General features: G+C 43.0%; 2 protein-coding genes across 6 annotated transcripts in view; both read right to left on the reverse strand.

The window, feature by feature from the left end:
* The window catches only part of LOC112248206 (oxysterol-binding protein-related protein 9-like), a 36,636-nt gene extending 25,028 nt beyond the window's left edge, over positions 1-11,608 (reverse strand). For 2 of the 3 annotated variants that reach the window (XM_042315508.1, XM_024417045.2), the window contains exons 1-3: positions 11,467-11,608; positions 4,995-5,045; positions 3,067-3,145 (exon numbers count right to left, since the gene is read on the reverse strand). In XM_042315508.1, the coding sequence (XP_042171442.1) occupies positions 3,067-3,145; positions 4,995-5,045; positions 11,467-11,577 (241 nt within the window). In that variant the 5' untranslated portion in view covers positions 11,578-11,608. The remainder of the gene's footprint in view (positions 1-3,066; positions 3,146-4,994; positions 5,046-11,466) is intronic. The other variant, XM_042315565.1, reaches the window with a different exon arrangement.
* Positions 11,609-12,702: 1,094 nt separating this feature from the next.
* The window catches only part of LOC112248210 (tyrosine-protein kinase ABL2), a 41,403-nt gene continuing 36,114 nt past the window's right edge, over positions 12,703-17,991 (reverse strand). For all 3 annotated transcript variants that reach the window (XM_024417057.2, XM_024417073.2, XM_024417065.2), the window contains exon 10: positions 12,703-17,210. In XM_024417057.2, coding sequence (XP_024272825.1) covers positions 15,439-17,210 — 1,772 coding nt within the window. In that variant the 3' untranslated portion in view covers positions 12,703-15,438. The remainder of the gene's footprint in view (positions 17,211-17,991) is intronic.

Raw genomic sequence — 17,991 nt, forward strand, 5'->3', positions numbered from 1 at the left:
CTGTGACTTGCAAGCAAACACTGTACCATCCCTGTGTGACATTTACTGTGCATGACAAACATGGCCACTCCTAGCCAGCAGAGGGAATGCGAAGTCTGTCATAACACCAACCAACATTACTGGGGTCAGTCTTGAGCATGATATAGGCTACAGACATTGCTGATGAAGTGATAGCAACAGAAAATTAACAACAGTAGAAGATATTGAACACTTACAGAACTTGGGAGACCAATAAAACAAATGGTTCTGTACAGCACGTCTAGTGGTTCCAAATTTCTTCATTTATATAATATGAACTCTTGGTGTGACTGTTTTACATGCATAACAGTGGTGGCTTGAAGCCTAGGCAAGTCATAAACTTGTGCAGTCCCCCAGAGTTCAACACAGAGCCCAAACAGGCCATGACAGGGCACGCACTCACAACCCAATTAGGACCTAATGCTTCCCCTCTCCCCCAGAAGGTAGGTGGCTCCTCTGGATGAAAGCAAAGTGTATTATTATTAACTCCTGGGCCATTAGTGCACAAAGAGGGCATTCTCCAGAGCACGGCTTATTACTGACAGCCAGGCCCAGAGAGATAAAGAGGCGGGGGGCGGTGGAGAGACCGTAGAGTCTTCAGCAAGGTGACAGCAGTCTGACAGACACACTGCTAGTGCCTAACAAGCAGATGATTCCATTTCCTCTCTGGTTACGCATTATCACATTCCTAAGACACACCAATCAAAACTGCTCTGCTGCCTTCCTCCAAAGGATGTGAATCATATATTGTTCACCTCTTCTTCTGCCTCCCCTATTTGGCTGAATGAATGGAATGTAGATGGTATGATGCACAGCATTTTTTGGTAAACACCATAAAGTAGTATGATGATTGAGAGAGAGGGGTTTGGAGTAAATCTCTGTGTGTGCTAATGACAGCATGTTCTTTTTAGGGAGAAAACAGAGTAAATGTTATTTCCTAGCTACAGACTATGCTGAAGCAGACTGTTCTGTGCGGTCACTGTGCTGAGGTAGGAGCCCCTTGCAGAACAGGTAAGATGACAAGGCATCACAGCTCCATTCTAGTCACAGACCCTTTCTAACACACATTTACCGGAGTCATCCCCCCAGGTCACATACAGGTCAGCTAAGATAAGCTCAATACCTGGTCATACATCACTTTGCATGTACACAGTGCTATAATCCATATACTGTGCAGAACCACAAGACCTCCTCTCTACAACAGGCAACCTGCTCGTCATGGGCTTGGCCATTGCATTCAGCAGTTTCCCAGGCTAAACATTTTTGTCTGTATGGGGGCCAGGTAAAGAGCTCTTTAGCACACGGGGGGGGTGTGTGCTGTGTAAAGTGGGAGTTGAAGGGATCTGATGCTCCGCCAGAAAAAGAGCCTAATGAATTATGGATGATCCTCGAAATAGAAATACAGAGCCTCTCTCTCTGCAGCCGTCATCTGTGGCCTCCCCATACCTCACCCATGCTCCGCTCCAGTCCTCTTCCTCTTCTGACACAGCCCGCCTGCCTGCCGCAGCACCACACCAGAACAAACGTGTGTAACATCAGCTGGATCCCGAGTAACGCATCTCCAACAGGAAACATCTGGAGGAGTAGCGCATATATCCTTTGTGTCCTTTTCAAGTGGAAATGAGTATGTCCTTGTGTTAGAAAATAATTCCCATAGGCTTGGGTTGTGAAATGGCCGTGAAGTTCCCATCTTTTCCACGTAATCGTAGAATAGCTTTTCAACTTGGAGGCATCATCTGGAGGAGCATCCTTATTTCACTCCCCAGAGCTAGGAATCCAAAAGTCTTTCAAGGATGCATTTTTTAAAGGGTGAACTCAGATGACATTTGGAGATACGCATAATAGTAGACCAAAAGACAAAATGAAAACTGGCTTAGTTATGACCATAGAAATAGGAATTAGAACTCAAACAACTTGACATATGAATTTCAAATTGAATCAGAAATAACAATATCATAGAATTATGACCTCAGCCGACAGTCTTATTAAACAGGTGACCTGACAATGCACCTCTAAGAAACAATCTTCCATAATACTGTTTCTTTAAACCATCAAGCCTTTTAAACACATTTTCTAAAAGTTCATGAAACGTCTTCCACGTTAAACAACCGCTATAGAAAACACAGTATATCAAAGAAAACGGTAAGCTACAAAACCACCAACACAAATACGTAGGAAACGGCTACTACCGCTGCTTCACTGAATCATGCCCTTCGACCTGCTAACCGAGGCCAGCATGCATACATCTCCTTACCCTTCCTTTTGTAGAACCACAGCATACAGTTTCGGAACATAGCAATGGGAGATGGCATGGAGGAGGTGGAGGTGGGCCCACCATGGATAACGTGCTGGTGGAGGTAGTGGTGGCTGTGGGTGGGTGGAGGGGGGGCGTGAGGATGGGGTTGTGACAAGGTGGAGGAGGTTAGAGACCTGGAGGAGAGAGGTCCGCTTGGTGGACGGACGGTGTAGCTGCTGTCCGGGGAAAAGGGGTGGGGTGAGGGGTGTCTGGGAGAGGGGCCAGTCCTGTCTCTGTGAAGTGGCGGTGTTCAGGGTGGGGAGCGGCAGTGCAGATAGCTCGGCTTTTAGCTCAGCAGTATTCGTTTTATTCCCAGAGGCGGTAGAAAATGCAAGTAATCTTCCTAAAAAAAAGAGCCTCCTTCGCTTCTTTCCATTACAGAAGAATCTTGGTGTGGAATAAATCTTGCTTTAGCCCCTACCCATTTCACTTCTACTTTGCAAAGCTGCCAGATGCTGCTGATGAAAGAGGAAGGTTCCACAGAGACGACGAGCCACTCAAATGCCTAGATGTGCATGTCTGCTTGTGTTGACGCACCGATATAATAATCCTCCTTTTAAAAAAGGCAGGAAAGAGCATATGAGAGAGAGAGAGAGAGAGAGAGAGAGAGAGAGAAAAAAAAAGCTACAAAGAGAGCCTACACGCGAGCAGACGGCCGTATGCAGCATTGACAGATTTACTCCAAACAACATGGGAGTCAGCAGAGTGGGAGGTGAGGGAGAGGGGAGGAGAAAAACAAACAAGAGACTCACCTTGAAAATGGAAAGTCTTCTGGTCCACAGTGATGGTGAATGTGCTGTCGTCCTCGTCATCGATTCCTATTACAGCTCCCTGGGAAACCAAAAAGGAAGAGGAGGCAGTGAGACGTCACCATCCCCCTCTCCTGCTCACTATCAAAAACCCACCGAGGCATGGGAGAATGAGGGAAAGAGGAGGGGGTGCCTGGGTGGAGGGAGAGATGCAGGAACAGGTATCGAACAGACAGATATTGGGGACCAGCTGCATGGAAGGAAAGAAAATTTCTGCAGAACTGTTTGTGGCATGGCACCTAGCAACAGTATATCTCAAACCTGCTTGCTTGTCAAAACCAACCTTGGGGGGAAAAAAGGCATATGCTTATCTTTTCATTAAGTAAAAGATTTCTGATATAATTACCCATAAAGATGCATTAAGACTTTCCATGTACCGAGGGTGAGGTATAGGCGTCCATTATCACAGAGAACCACTACAGTATATGATGACTCATTAAAAGACAATGCCCTAGCAGCTGGCTTCACACAGAGAGACAAAGGCACTGGTACAAAATGAGGAACGCGCGTTCAACTAGCCATGAGTGTAATTAGGCTAGAAATAATGTAACCTAGGTGTTTATACATGTGGTGTGCGTTTAGCCCTTGTGTTGTTTCTGAGGACAAGAAGAAAATTCCATCACGTCAAAAGTAAATCCACTGTACTCTCCCAACTGTCTAAAGCTTGTACTAGGAGGAAATATACTCAACTAGGCTAGTAATCAATCAATGAATAGCACAATTCCATATTCAACCAGGCTATGCCTGCAGTCAATAATTTTATGCTTGACACTTTTTAATAGTAGAGATTGGCTAAACGCCCAAACATTACAACACACAAAACTCTACGTAAAGTCAGACTTTGTACACATATATGAATCTAGGAAAATGCTGCTCAGAGTAAGATATTTTCGCTTTACCTGACAACACTAACATGCGAATGCTCATATACCTTCAAAATCAGCACAAAACAGATTAAAGTCATGAGAAATATTGTTTTCACAATTCCATTATTGATCATCTGACCAACCAACAAGAAAGAGGGGTATCAATTTCACAAGCTTGAGAATCTATCCAACTGTTGTTTTCTCAAAGCTGTGGATTGCAGCAGAGTGTGTGATGTCTATGAAAGGTATTTTTGCATAAATGTGAAATGTGAACATTGTCTCTTGGCAAAAATAAACAAATTCTGACAGTGAGTTGTCCTTCACAAATTATTGCCAAAACTTAAGTTCAAAAAACAAAACAAAGCAAAGCCAACTATGCACATGACGATACTCACACGTTGTACTCTTACCCTAAAAAATGGGCTATTCAAAACGTATGCGTTTTTCAATTGTGGGTACTGAATTCAAGATGGAATGTTTGCCCAATTCTCACCTCTACTCATAAAAGTATTAGAATAAAGAATTCAAATCCTACTTCATCTAGTCTTGATAAAAAAAATATACCAAACAGGTTGTTTCCCCCAAGACATTCCAATATATAAAACTATTTGTTTAAAAAGTAAAACCTCGGTTTGAGCTGAAGTTCAAAGTAGATCTCTGAATACTATGCTACTAAATTATGTATAGTTTGTTTTTTCTATCCTCAAGGAACTAAGGGCAAGTCAATGGGCCAGCTAGGATCCATTTTGGGAAACAAAAAATCATATTTTGTTCGTGTTTATTGCAGGTATAAGTAATAAATCAAATGCTGCCATCTAGTGGCAATATTTTCACAAACTTCTGGAAAGTGCTGATATTAAATAGCCTTGTATTGTATAGCCAAAGAACTACAACAGAACAGTATTAGGCTAGATAGGAAAATATCTACTTGTTCAGCAGGTGCAAATTGTCCCTCTTAGCACATAGGCTAATGAGCATGATCAACAACCCAAACCAGTTCCTTACCCGGAGACGCACACATCCTCTTCTAGAGCCACGCATCATCTTGTCCTTAGACTGAAAATGAACAAGAACAAAATAGGTTTCAATCTCACACACACACACACACACACACACACACACACACCCCCCGCAAACTCCGTTCACACACATTTCCACTCTAAGTTTACTCATTATCAAGTTCACCAGTGAAAGGTTCCTGGAACATCATACATTCAGATAGCAAGCTAAGAATCCCTGCAAGACAGAGTTGTGAGTGCTCTAGTATAGCATCTCATCTGCAAGTATGACACAGCCGCAGTTTGAGACTGGTCCCAGATCTGTTTGTGCTCTTGCCAAGTCCATTGTCAAGCCAAATGTTTGGTATAACAATGATTGATGAGTTGACATGATAGCACAAAGACTGGCACTCCGGCTATAAATTACATACACTGTAACCAAAAGTGCCCCTACAACTGTTGTTCAGTGTAGGGTCACACTGAATTTGTTTAGTACCAGCAGATACAGCTAACTCCCAAAATAAAGAAAACACTTCATTATGAAGGATAAAATATATTGAAAGAAGGTGCTTCCACACAATTGTGGTTCCTGAGTTAAGAAAATAAAACATCCCATCATGCTTAGGGTCATGTACACTGAACAAAAATATAAATACAACATGTAAAGTGTGGTCCCATGTTTCATGAGCTAAAATAAAAGATCCCAGAAATGTTCTATACGCACAGAAAACCTATTTCTCTCAAATTCTGTGCGCACACACACACACACGTGTTAACATCCCTATAAGTGTGCATTTCTCCTTTACCAAGACAATCCATCCACCTGACAGGTGTAGCATATCAAGAAGCTGTTTAAGCAGCACGGTCATTACACAGGTGCACCTTGTGCTGGGGACAATAAAATGCCACTAAAATGTGCAGTTGTCACACAACACTGCCACAGATGTCTCAAGTTGAGGGAGTGTGCAATTGGCATGCTGACTGCAGGAATGTCCACCAGAGCCGTTGCCAGAGAATTGAACGTTAATTTCCCTACCATAAGCCGACTCCAACATCATTTTAGAGAACTTGGAAATAGTCCAACCGGCCTCACCACCGTTATGTGGGCGAGCAGTTTGCTGATGTCAATGTTGCAAACAGAGTGCCCCGTGGTGTCAGTGGGGTTATGGTATGGGCAGGCATAAACTATGGACAACAAACACAATTGCATTTTATAGATTTTACTGTAACTCAGGAAAGTCTTTGAAATTGTTGCATGTTGCGTTTACATTTCTTCAGTTCATAAAAATAGCCAGTTGCCCATTATTTAGTCAACCATGGCTAGAAGAAACTTCGGTGACTTTGAAAGAGGGGTCTCAAAGGAGCACATGGGGTTTATAGGGTGTGTGTGTATGCCCCTCAGTCACCAGATCTCAACCCAATTAAACACTTATGGGAGATTCTGGAGCGGCACCTGAGACAACGTTTTCCACCACCATCAACAAAAATCGAAATCAAATTGTATGTTCCATGCTTCATAAACAACAGGTGTAGCCTAACAGTGAAACGCTTACTTACTGCCCTTCCCAACAATGCAGAAAGAAAAAAAGATTAATAGAAAATAACACGCAAAAATAAACACAATGAACTGTCGTTCTGCCCCAGAACAGGCAGTTCACCCACTGTTCCTAGGCCGTCATTGAAAATAAGAATTTGTTCTTAACTGACTTGCCTAGTTAAATAAAGGGAAAATAAAGATAACTTGGCTATATACATTGGGTACCAGCAGCGTATGTGATCAGTCAAAAGAGTTAGAGCAAAAATGGTCAATGCAGGTAGTTAAATAGTTAACCAAAAGCTTCCCGGTATAACTATTTAGCAGTCTTATGGCTTGGAGGTAGCTGTTCAGAGTCCTGTTGGTTCCAGTCTTGGTGCGTCGGTACCGCTTGCCGTGCGGTAGTAGAGGGAAGAGTCTATTACCAAATTATGGAATTATCGTGGAAGAATGGTGTCGCATCCCTCCAATAGTTTCAGGCATTTGTAGAATCTAAACCAAGGCGCATTGAAGCTGTTCTGGTGGCATGTTGTGGCCCAGTCACATCAGAAGCTAGCAGATTCATTATTTACCAACAACGGCTGCAAATTCAGATAAAACGACAAAATGTTTTGAAGTTCTCTTTCCTTGCTTTGTCTAACACGATCCAGAACCTAGCAAATAAGTTTCGTAGGTCAGAGTGCAGTATTTATTTTGTTTCAATGCACAAACCTTTGTTAGCCCGTTTCTCACACTGGCTTTTGCCACAGAGGGCGCAGGCTTGGCCCGGCAAGTCAAGGGGTTGCCTAGCAACACCTGCGTCGTCTGTATAGCGCGACAAATCCCCATGATTTGAGAATCTGTTCCAACAGAACAGCTAGCGCAACAGCTAAATATAGCTTTAAAAAAAAACATATTTCAACTAATAGGGAGAAGTATTTAACAAAATAACTACATTATGGCATTGACTAATTATAAACTATTTACATATAGGCCTAATAGAAATGTGGGTACATTTGTGGACAAATTCGTGCTTACTCAACCTTTAAGACGCAATGTTTGCGTTTCCTTTATTTTGGCAGTTACCTGTAGTTAGACTTGCATGAGATTGGGATACTGGATCTATCTGTATCGTGAAACCTTCCCGTCTTTGTGAATGACAGTAAAAGGGGCATATTTGTGGCTACCTGTGAGATAGTTTGATGTGACACAGTGGAGCATATTATTTTCATGATTTTTCCTTCTGTTCAATGGTCGTATACATACACCTAGTGGCCAGTTTATTAGCTACACCCATCTAGTACTGGGTCGGACCCCACCCTTTGCTTAAAGAACAGCCTGCATTCTTCTTTGGGGCATGGAAACATTGCTTAAATTAGTATCAAGGGACCTAACGTGCCAGAAAAACATTCTCCACACCATTACTCCACAAGCCTGTACCGTTGACACAAGGCAGGATGGGGCTATGGACTCATGCTGCTTACTACAAATCCTGACTGCCATCAATCAGCATGATGCAACAGGAACCAGGATTCGTCGGACCAGGCAACATTTTTCCACTCTTCAATTGTCCAATGCTGGTGATTGCGTGCCCACTGGAGCCGCTTCTTCTTGTTTTTAGCTTATAGGAGTGGAAAGCGGTGTGGACCTCTGCTGCAATAGCCATTCCGTGACAAGGACTGACGAGTTGTGCATTGTACTGCACCGTTATGTTCCTGTTTGTGATCCACCTATTAGCGTGCACGATTCTTGCCATTCTCCTTCTTTCATCAACAAGCTGTTTTCGCCCACAGCACTGCTGCTGACTGGATGCTTTTTGTTTGTTGCACCCTTTTTGGTGAACCCTAGACAATGTCGTGCCTGAAAAGCCCAGGAGGCCAGCCGTTTCTGAGATACTGCAACCGGCGCGCCTGGCACCAACGACAGTACCACGTTCTAAGTCGCTTAGGTCACTCGTTTTGCTCATTCTACTGTTTAATCGAGCATTAACTGAATGCCTCAATGCCTGCTTTATATAGCAAGACATGGCCATGTGACTTGCTGTCTGTAGGAGCTAACCATTCTTGAACAGGGTAGCGTACATAACAAACTGGCCATTGAGTGTGCATGACCAAAGATTCTTGACTTAGTTATAATAACTAAAGCATGAATCATAGTCTACAGACATTGAGGAGCGATAGTCTGGCGTTCCATTGTGACATAGATAGGTGGGAGCCCACCATCAGCAGGAAACTCACAGCGCGAATAATCACCTGCCCACAATTTCCAACCAACGCGCCTCTGGTATGGGTCCTCTATTAATTTGACAGTGGCGACATTTTTCCTGTCCCATCCCTTAGGTTTACCCATCAAAGTGGCAGGGTCAGGCTGTTGAAAATATAACAAAATGGCTTTAGGTTGTCACCAAGGAAAAATAAATAATAGCGCCAACTTCGACGGGCTATGTAGCTTTATGAAGGGTGCAATCAATGATACAAGGTAGCTAAAAAAAAAAAACAACAAGAGGGGTGGCAATGTTACTAGCCGACTACCACCCGGTACTCTACTCTGCACTTTAGAGACTGCTAACCATTCAACACTGGACACTTTAATAAATGTTTACATACCGTTTTACCCACATACTATGTAACTACTGCTGCACACACTTTTCTATTCATATACTGTCTATATACGTTACCAGTCAAATGTTTGGACACAGCTTCTCATTCAAGGGTTTTTCTTCATTTGTACTATTTTCCACATTGTAGAATAATAGTGAATACATCATAACTATGAAATAACACATAAGGAATCATGTAGTAACCAAAAAAGTGTTAAACAAATCAAAATATATTTTATCTTTGAGATTCTTCAAAGTAGCCACCCTTTGCCTCAATGACAGCTTTGCACACTCTTGGCATTCTCTCAACCAGCTTCACCTGGAATGCTTTTCCAACAGTCTTGAAGGAGTTCCTGAGCACTTGTTTCCTGAGCACTTGTTGGCTGCATGTCCTTCACTCTGCGGTCCAACTCCTCCCAAACCTTCTCAATTAGGTTGAGGTCGGGTGATTGTGGAGGCCAGGTCATCTGATGCAGCACTCCATCACTCTTCTTCTTGGTTGAATGGCCCTTACGCAGCCTGGAGGTGAGTTGGGTCATTGTCCTGTTGAAAAACAAATGATAGTCCCACTAAGCCCAAACCAGATGGGACGGCGTATAACTGCAGAATGCTGTGGAAGACATGCTGGTTAAGTGTGCCTTGAATTGTAAATAAATCACAGACAGAGTCATCAGCAAAGCACCCCCACACCTCCTCCATGCTTCACAGTGGGAACCACACATTTGAAGATCATCCGTTTACCTACTCTGCGTCTCACGAAGACACAACGGTTGGAACTAAAAATCTTTAAATTTGGACTCATCAGACCAAAGGACAGAATTCCATCGGTCTAATGTCCACTGCTCGTGTTTCTTGGTCCAAGCAAGTCTCTTCTTATTGGTGTCCTTTAGTAGTGGTTTCTTTGCAGCAATTCGACCATGAAGGCCAAATTCACTCAGTCTCCTCTGAACAGTTGATGTTGAGATGTGTCGGTTACTTGTACTCTAAAGCATTTATTTGGTCTGCAATTTCTGAAACTGGTAACGATAATGAACGTATCCTCTGGGTCTTCCATTCCTATGGCGGTCCTCATGACAGCCAGTTTCATCATAGCGCTTGATGGTTTTTTGCAACTGCACTTGAAATTTTCCAGATTACTGACCTTCATGTTTTAAAGTAATGATGGACTGTCATCTCTCTTTGCTTATTTGACCTGTTCTTGCCCTAATATGGACTTGGTCTTTTACCAAATAGGGCTATCTTCTGTATACCCCCCCATGATTCCATATGTGTTATTTCATAGTTTCGATGTCTTCACTATTATTCTACAATGTAGAAAATAGTAAAAATAAATAAAAACCCTGGAATTAGTAGGTGTGTCCAAACTTTGACTGATATAACAGATGGCATTGTTTACTCTGATATTTATTGATTTTGGGGATTTGTGTATTGTTTTGTATTTCTCAGTATTACTGCACTGTTGGAAGCTAAAAACACGCATTTCACTGCATCTGCAATAATATCAGTAAAATGTGTGTATGCGACCAATAAAATGTGATTCGATGTCTGTAAACATGAACTATTTTCCTCTGGTGACAGCAAACCAAAACGGTGAAGTCTACTATACATTCTTTTTACGCAGGCAGACTAAGCAGGGAAAAAATTGCGTTCACTTGACTAGCTAGTTAACGTTAACTCAATGAACTGACTAACGTTTGTTAGCTTGATAACCTTGTCTCCTTCCTTTGCTGACATGGTTATAATTGTTCCTGCTACGTTGCTTTAAATGTCTCGAAAAAAATCTACAGCGCTAACTGACAGCAGAACAGGGACATGGAAAAGACAGCTACCTAGATAGATAGATAGAACATTTTGAAGAGAAACAACGAGGAAAGAACACAGCCGCATCATTCCAGGAAGTATAGAAAAAGCTGGCATTTCATTTGCTAGTTTCTCCTCCAGCATGGATAGGATTGGTCAATAACGGATATGTCCGCAAAGTCCCCGCCCTTTTCTGACAGCTGAGATTCCCAACTCCCGGCACACATCACGCGTTCAAAACAACTGGGAACTCGGAAAACTCCGAATTCAGTGCGTTCTAGACAACTGGAACCTCTGGAAAAAACGAGTTCCGAATGAGAAAAATTATTTTGAACCGTCATCTAACTCGGAATTCCAAGTCGAAAACTCGGGCATCTTTCTAGAGTTCCGACCTGAAGATCACGGACGTCATGATTTGACCTCGCCCCCCCCCGAGTTCCCAGTGTCCTGAAAGCACCAACAGGGAGGCCGCTGTCCCTACTCGGTTTTGACAGGCTTTAGCAAATAATAATACCGGACCCGGGAGGTTATCGGCTTATTCATTATGAAGTACAATAAAATACGCACCGTGTAGTATGACAGTAAACCCGCATTGTAGTCCAAAACAAACCAGCGATACTGCCAACCTTTCATGACGTTAGTCCATTTGCTCAGCGGTCCCTCCATGATGGACGCCATCTTTACAATTGGCCAAGATTCTAGGGGAGGAGTCAGAATGGAGAAAAAATACGTCACGGGATGGCAAGATTTGACAGCATCCTTAACAGCTGACAGATTGTCAAACATTTTAAGTTATACTTTTGCTTTCTCATTTGTTGTTCCATAGGTGCACATGGTTATGACACTATAGGCCTATCTCTTCTTTTGGGCCATTATGCCAGGTTGCAGTGCACTTATGATTTCAAATACATTGGACATGTTCAAAATGGCATAGCTCTCATACTATTTAGTAAGTACCATATAATGAGTATGTGCATGGCCTCGTGGGCCCCTAGCATTAAGTATATGGGGTAGCATGCTTGAAGAAACAAGATGTCATAATACAGTTGCTGGAAAATTTGATCAGTATCTGTTCATTATCTTAAAATCTTTCCAGATTTTATTTTATAATCCAGAAGACCACGTTTGCAAAATGGGTGGGGCTAACAGTTTTTTTTTTAACTATACCAAATACAGTAGTATATTTTAAATATTTAAGATTAAAGTTCATACTCACATAGTTTGCAAGTATTTAGCATGTAGTATCCCGGTTCAGAACACATCCGTTGTATGCCTTTGAGTTAAATGGCCATGTTTAAATACTCAAAACAGACACCCTTCCTCCAGTAAGATGATTAGTGATAGCATAATACACTGTTTATTGTAGCAAAATTAGAAAGATATGTAGGCTGTCATTATAAATAAGAATTTGTTCTTAACTGACTTGCCTAGTCAAATAAAGGTTAAATTAAATTTAAAAATGTAAAGGATGAAGGTTGCATTAAAACATTTCAGATGACAGTTCCAGGAGCAGATGTGATGTAATCTAATGCCTGGGTCAGGATGTGTCTTAAATTAAGAAAGGTTTGTATCACGTCACAAAATTATGCAACCCCTAACTGCCCCTGGGCTATCATCGTGTTTCAATCAATATCATTACTTTCCTACCATCAATTACATTCTATTTACAGTAAAGGAATCACAGGTCAATTAGATTTATTTCATCTGATTAACACAAGGCAAGGTTTGAGCTGGTGACTTGAGGTTGCGCTCTTGATTTATCTTTAGAATTTCCCCAAATCAAAAAGATAAATGGACCTTAGAAATGTTCAACGTTTTATTTACATCAAATTTAACACTGCTAGGGAGAACTTCACAGTTATATACTATGTGAGCTTGAAATCAAAAACAAAAAGTTAATATTAACCTCTGCCATTTTTATCCCTGTTAAATTCACATTTTCAAAATGAAGTGTATTCCATTCTCATTGCACTCATAGAACTGAAGAGGAAGTGGCCTTTGGTATACGATGTGCAAATACAATTTCTTCAGCACTGTCCAGATCAAACAGAAAAGTTGCAGGATCCAAAACATTATTTACAAAATAAATACAGCAACAATAAATAAAGGACATACAGCTTAATCAGAAAGACAAACTGGGCAGAAATTAATTGAAGAGCACTTAAACCAAAATGAAATAATTTTTTTGCAAAATTGCAATCATTGCAAACTAATTCTCCTAGCATGACAAGCCTTGTTCATTACACTCTTAATCAAACAATAAATTAGAGATAATCACAAGTCTATGGGATACTCGTCTCACTAGTACAGTAAAGTAGAACAAAGACGATTGAAGCATAAATAAGCAAGGGTGAAAGGCAAATTAATGGAAGGCCAAATTGGTAATCAGTCATTAAGAATTTCACAGACAGCAAGTGGAGGATGCAGAGAGTTTAATAGTTCAGATCCTTAATACTACAGAGCAGCTTTGGGGAAGTGCACCAGAGAGACTCATGTTTGTGTAGTTTGTTGGAAATTAAACACTTATTGTGCAACTGTCAGAGACAGAATTATGTGGGATCACAAGTATGGACCACTATCAATCAGACCAAGAACAAGCTGTATTTGACCATCAGTCCATCTATTATAATATAGGAGACAAATTGCACATTTTATTTTCAAGTTTGAGTCTTAAATTTACTCCCAGTAATATAAATGTATGTTGTAGTTATATTTATACATTGGCCACAATCTCATGGTGAAATGTGTCATCTGAAGACCAAAGCACAAGATATTTACAATTACACATCGCTGTATATCCATTTCTTGACTTAGTAGTGCACAATACATACAATATATTTCACAAAAGGCACCATGAATAATTGGAAAACCACTGCTGTATCCAGTAGCAAGAAAATAAAAACAAATACCTCATTATTTAATTTGGAACCTCACAGTGTAAAGAAACAATTAGTTTCATGACATCCTATTAGTCAAGACGACCTTTGAATGAACAGAGAGACACTGAAGCTCAACTGCTGGATTAAATAGGTGGTGTACCCCAAAACGGACATGGAATGAACTGTGAAAAATATTGGGTGTCATAAACGGTACTATTTGAGTTTATACTAAGACGAAATGCAATATAGCAATCAATGTCTACTACTTCATAGGCTTTATCCAGTGTACACCAAGGGTTCCAACATCTCAAGTGGGCATTAGGGGAATTTTCAGTCGAGGGACACCATTATAAACAAGCTTTTTTTGTTTTGATTGCTTGATTCATTAGCCAAATTATTATAAGAGAAAGGATTGCAGGCATGGGTGATACTTGCTATTTGTGCACAATTCAACAAACAGGATGAAATGGAAATGTTTGCTAAGAGATGATCAAAAAGCATCTAAAAAGGGATATTAGTCATCTTCACTCATTTATGCTCATCGAAAACAGAACACCGATGTTGGTATTGAAATGACCAGAGAACTTTGACAGATTAAACACCTCATTTGCAGATGTTCAGATGGGGTTGGGGGCCTCAGTCCTGCAATAAACTTCCTACGAATGTTTCTTTTCATAGTCAAATACTTATACAAGCAAAAGTGACCGTGAACCTTCTCCTGGATATAACGTTTTTAAAATAGGTCTGTGCTTTTCATAAAAAAACAATAATTAATTTAAATTCAAGTTCATACATAGACATTCTAAAGTTAAAACCCAAAAAATGTACAAATAAATCACTCATTTTCTGGAGACATACCGCAGTTTGCGTTGAGATTAGTATTTTGTCAGGGAGTGGCTGTGTTCGCAGATTTTAAATGATTTAACAATCTATAGGCACTGAGGGAAAGGGCCACAGGGAGTACTGCCCCAAACCACCTTCCCATGTGTTACCTTGCGCTTTCCTCACTTCTCATTAGCTCCGAACATTTAAATACACATACAAGGGAATTTGGACATAAATATTCAAATGCTTACATTTTCCATTCCGATTTTAAGTGAGCATTTTCCTGAAATGCTCAAACCAAATCAAATGGCAGAGGGTAGACCTGATTAAGTGGAACACACTTCCATTTTCCAGGTGACAATAGTTCTGAACAGTGACTTCCCGTCACAAGAACTCATAGTTGCCAGGATCATAAACCAAAGATAGTAACTCAGCCATAATTATTCTCCACTTTTTCTTGGCGATGATGAATGACACATACGCAAACTGACTTTGTTATTTACCAACACTCTGGGACTGAATACATAGCTGATATACTCCACATTCGATTAAAAGAAAGGCCTTAAAACCAGTTGGAAAAGTTTGAACTTGGGGCAAAACAGTTACTTGGTGTACATTGAACCATATCTAGTTTGGTATCAACAATGTTAATGTACAAAGGTTAGAACAGTGTTCTCCCCTGGTATTTTTGAGAAAGAGTCAACTGTAAACAATAAGAGATCCAATTTAGTGATTTTCTGAGGTACTTCTGAGATTGTTCTCCGTCCCCAAAATGTTAATACAACCAGAAACATAAAAAAGGGAATACAAAGAAATGTTTGACAGGGTCCGATGGCTACCTCTGAACCACATCACTGATTTCTTTGATGCAGATGTGTAAGTTGTCCAGAGCAGGGCTAGGTCCTGGGCCACTAAATGCCCCTCCAATTCCAGAGGAGGACGATGCCCGAAGCTCCTGCAGACTCAGCTCTAATTTGCCCACGGCCTCCCGGAAGGCAAACTTGTTCCGCATCTGTGGGATGCAGTCCACGTAGCCTGAGCAGTAGTCTAGCAGCTGGTGGCCAGCATCTAAGACCTGGCTGCTGGAGGAGGGCTCAGGGCTGCTGTGGAGGGCACCTCTCAGGCACTCAGCACACTCCAGCAAAGCCTCCTTACTGATCTTCTCCGGTTGAACCCTCTCAGCCTGCTGTCGAGTCCGACGCAGAGGCTTAGAGCCACCAGAGGGGGCTGTGGAAGAAGCAGTGCTTGTGGCGCCGTTGGCCATCTTAGTGGGAGTAGTGTTAGTGTTGTTGGCAGAGGAAAAGGAGGAGGCTGAAGTTGGTGGAGGCACTTGTGGTGGTGGCACTGATGGTCTCCCCGGTCCCACTTCCCTTGCTCGTCCCGGCCTTTTCACCCCATCACCGTTGACCTCCACAGTCCCTACGACCTGCTCCTCCCCATCCCCGCTGTAGGAGTGCCCAATGAGGCGCAGGGTAGGAGGGGGAGGGGGAGCACATTTGGGTTTGACCAGTCGTGGTCGGTCCCGGTCCGCCTGGTGCTCCGATAGCAGTTTGAAGCGGTTCCCCTGAGAGTCCATCCCCACCAGGTGCACATCGGCTGGGCTATGCTTGAGTGTAGGCGAGATCAGCACGGGAACCTTGTGGTTGTGTGGAGCCGCCGCCGGGCCTGATCCCACTGTTTTGGAGGGGGACGTCCATCCCTGTCGGTCCTGTCCTCCTGCCTCCTGACCCTCCCTACACCGTAGAGCCCCCGAGTGACAATCCAAATCGGCCTCACTCCCAACCCCAGGTGCCCTCACCCCCCCAGAGCACCCCCCGACCCCTCGGGGAAGCAGCTTGGCTTTAGGCCGGTCCCTGATCTGAGCTGTGCCCTCATCCATCTTACGAAGAAGGGTCTCAGAGGTGTGTGCTGCCCCGTTCTCAGGCTGCGAGGTGGTGGAGGCAGTGCGCTCTAGAGGAGGTTTACTGCGGTTTCTGGGTAAAGTCAGAGCCATCCTCTCCAGGTCAGGAAGCCCTGCAGTCATGGAGGAGGTGGAGTTGGACCTGGGGAATGGTTTGGTCCCCCCACCCCCCTCTTCGGTCCCAGTGGACTTGCCAGTCCGTAGCCCTAAGGTCTTTTTGATGAGGCGAGGGGTGAAGAAACCTGCCAGGCCTGCCCAGCTGCTGCTACTACTACTGCCCACCTGCAAGGGTGGGACCCCAGAGGTGTGGTTGGCAGAGGACTTTTGTCCAAAAGTGGCCCCACAGCAGCGTGACTGGACGTGGTTCCCCTCTCCATGGGACGGTGAGAAGCCCAGGCCGTCCGCCTGGGGAAGGGGAGGAGGGGCGCTGAAGCCAACCGTGGGCTCGTACTTCTTGTGAGGCTGGGTCTCCATCTCTCGGAACGAGCTGCTCCTCTTGGGCGGCATGGGCAGGCTCTGCTGCAGCTGGGATGAAGGAGACTTCTTCTTCATGAAGGAGCTGAAGAAGCCAGCCTTGCGGTCCCGTGTGAACATGGTCTCCTGGGAGTCCTCCAATAGGCTGCTGGGGGATTTGTCCCTCTGTTTCCGAGGCAGAGCAGGAGAGCTGCCTGACCGGCCATCCCCTGCCAGCAGAGTGGCTGCCAGACCTGCAGAGAACAGAGGATATGGAATTAAAAATAGGTACCAGAGCTGTGGTCTCTTTTATCAACACTAATAACACCATTATTCAACATCAATCTGCATTAGCGCCAACCAGCGAATCTCATAGGCTGGCTGCCATTTGCTTTGACAACAGGCATATTCTCTCTTCAGAGCCATTCCTGCTTCAATAACTTTGTGGTGCCACCTTGTTGTACTAGGGATGTCAAGCTGCTCTATACGTGTAATAGATGAGCGCCACAGTGAGCCACGCAGCGGAGTCAGCATGACAGGAAGTCACCTCCCTTGTGTCACCACCACTCAAGCTTCCTCATCCCAGACTCATCTTAGGGACGCATTGTCGAGAAAGAAATCTGCAATGAAGCATTTTGTTGGACGGTGTATACCATGTGTATCCCATACATACGAGTAATAAAACTTGAAACTATGCAGTGTTTGCCATTGTGTGTTCACTGATCACTCATACTGGTAGTGGAGAAGTATCATGGGGAGGATTAAATGGTGTGAGAAAGGAGTGAGAGTATAAGGACTGACGGGAACATAGATTGCATTAGGTTTTTCAACATGAACACAACATGCAATAAAACACTTTATTGTCACTTGATTGCACATAAAACAAGACAGACAACATTTCAAAAACCATACAAATAACTTGTGGGTCAGCCAATTTTAATTCAGGTATTGGTACATATGCAGTCATTCTTGGTGATTGTTAGAGTTGTAGGTGTTATATGTGAGTTGTGTGTGAAGGATGCAACAGGGAGAGGA

The sequence above is a fragment of the Oncorhynchus tshawytscha genome, linkage group LG01, assembly GCF_018296145.1.
Source record: "Oncorhynchus tshawytscha isolate Ot180627B linkage group LG01, Otsh_v2.0, whole genome shotgun sequence".
In the NCBI taxonomy this organism is placed as follows: Eukaryota; Metazoa; Chordata; class Actinopteri; order Salmoniformes; family Salmonidae; genus Oncorhynchus; species Oncorhynchus tshawytscha.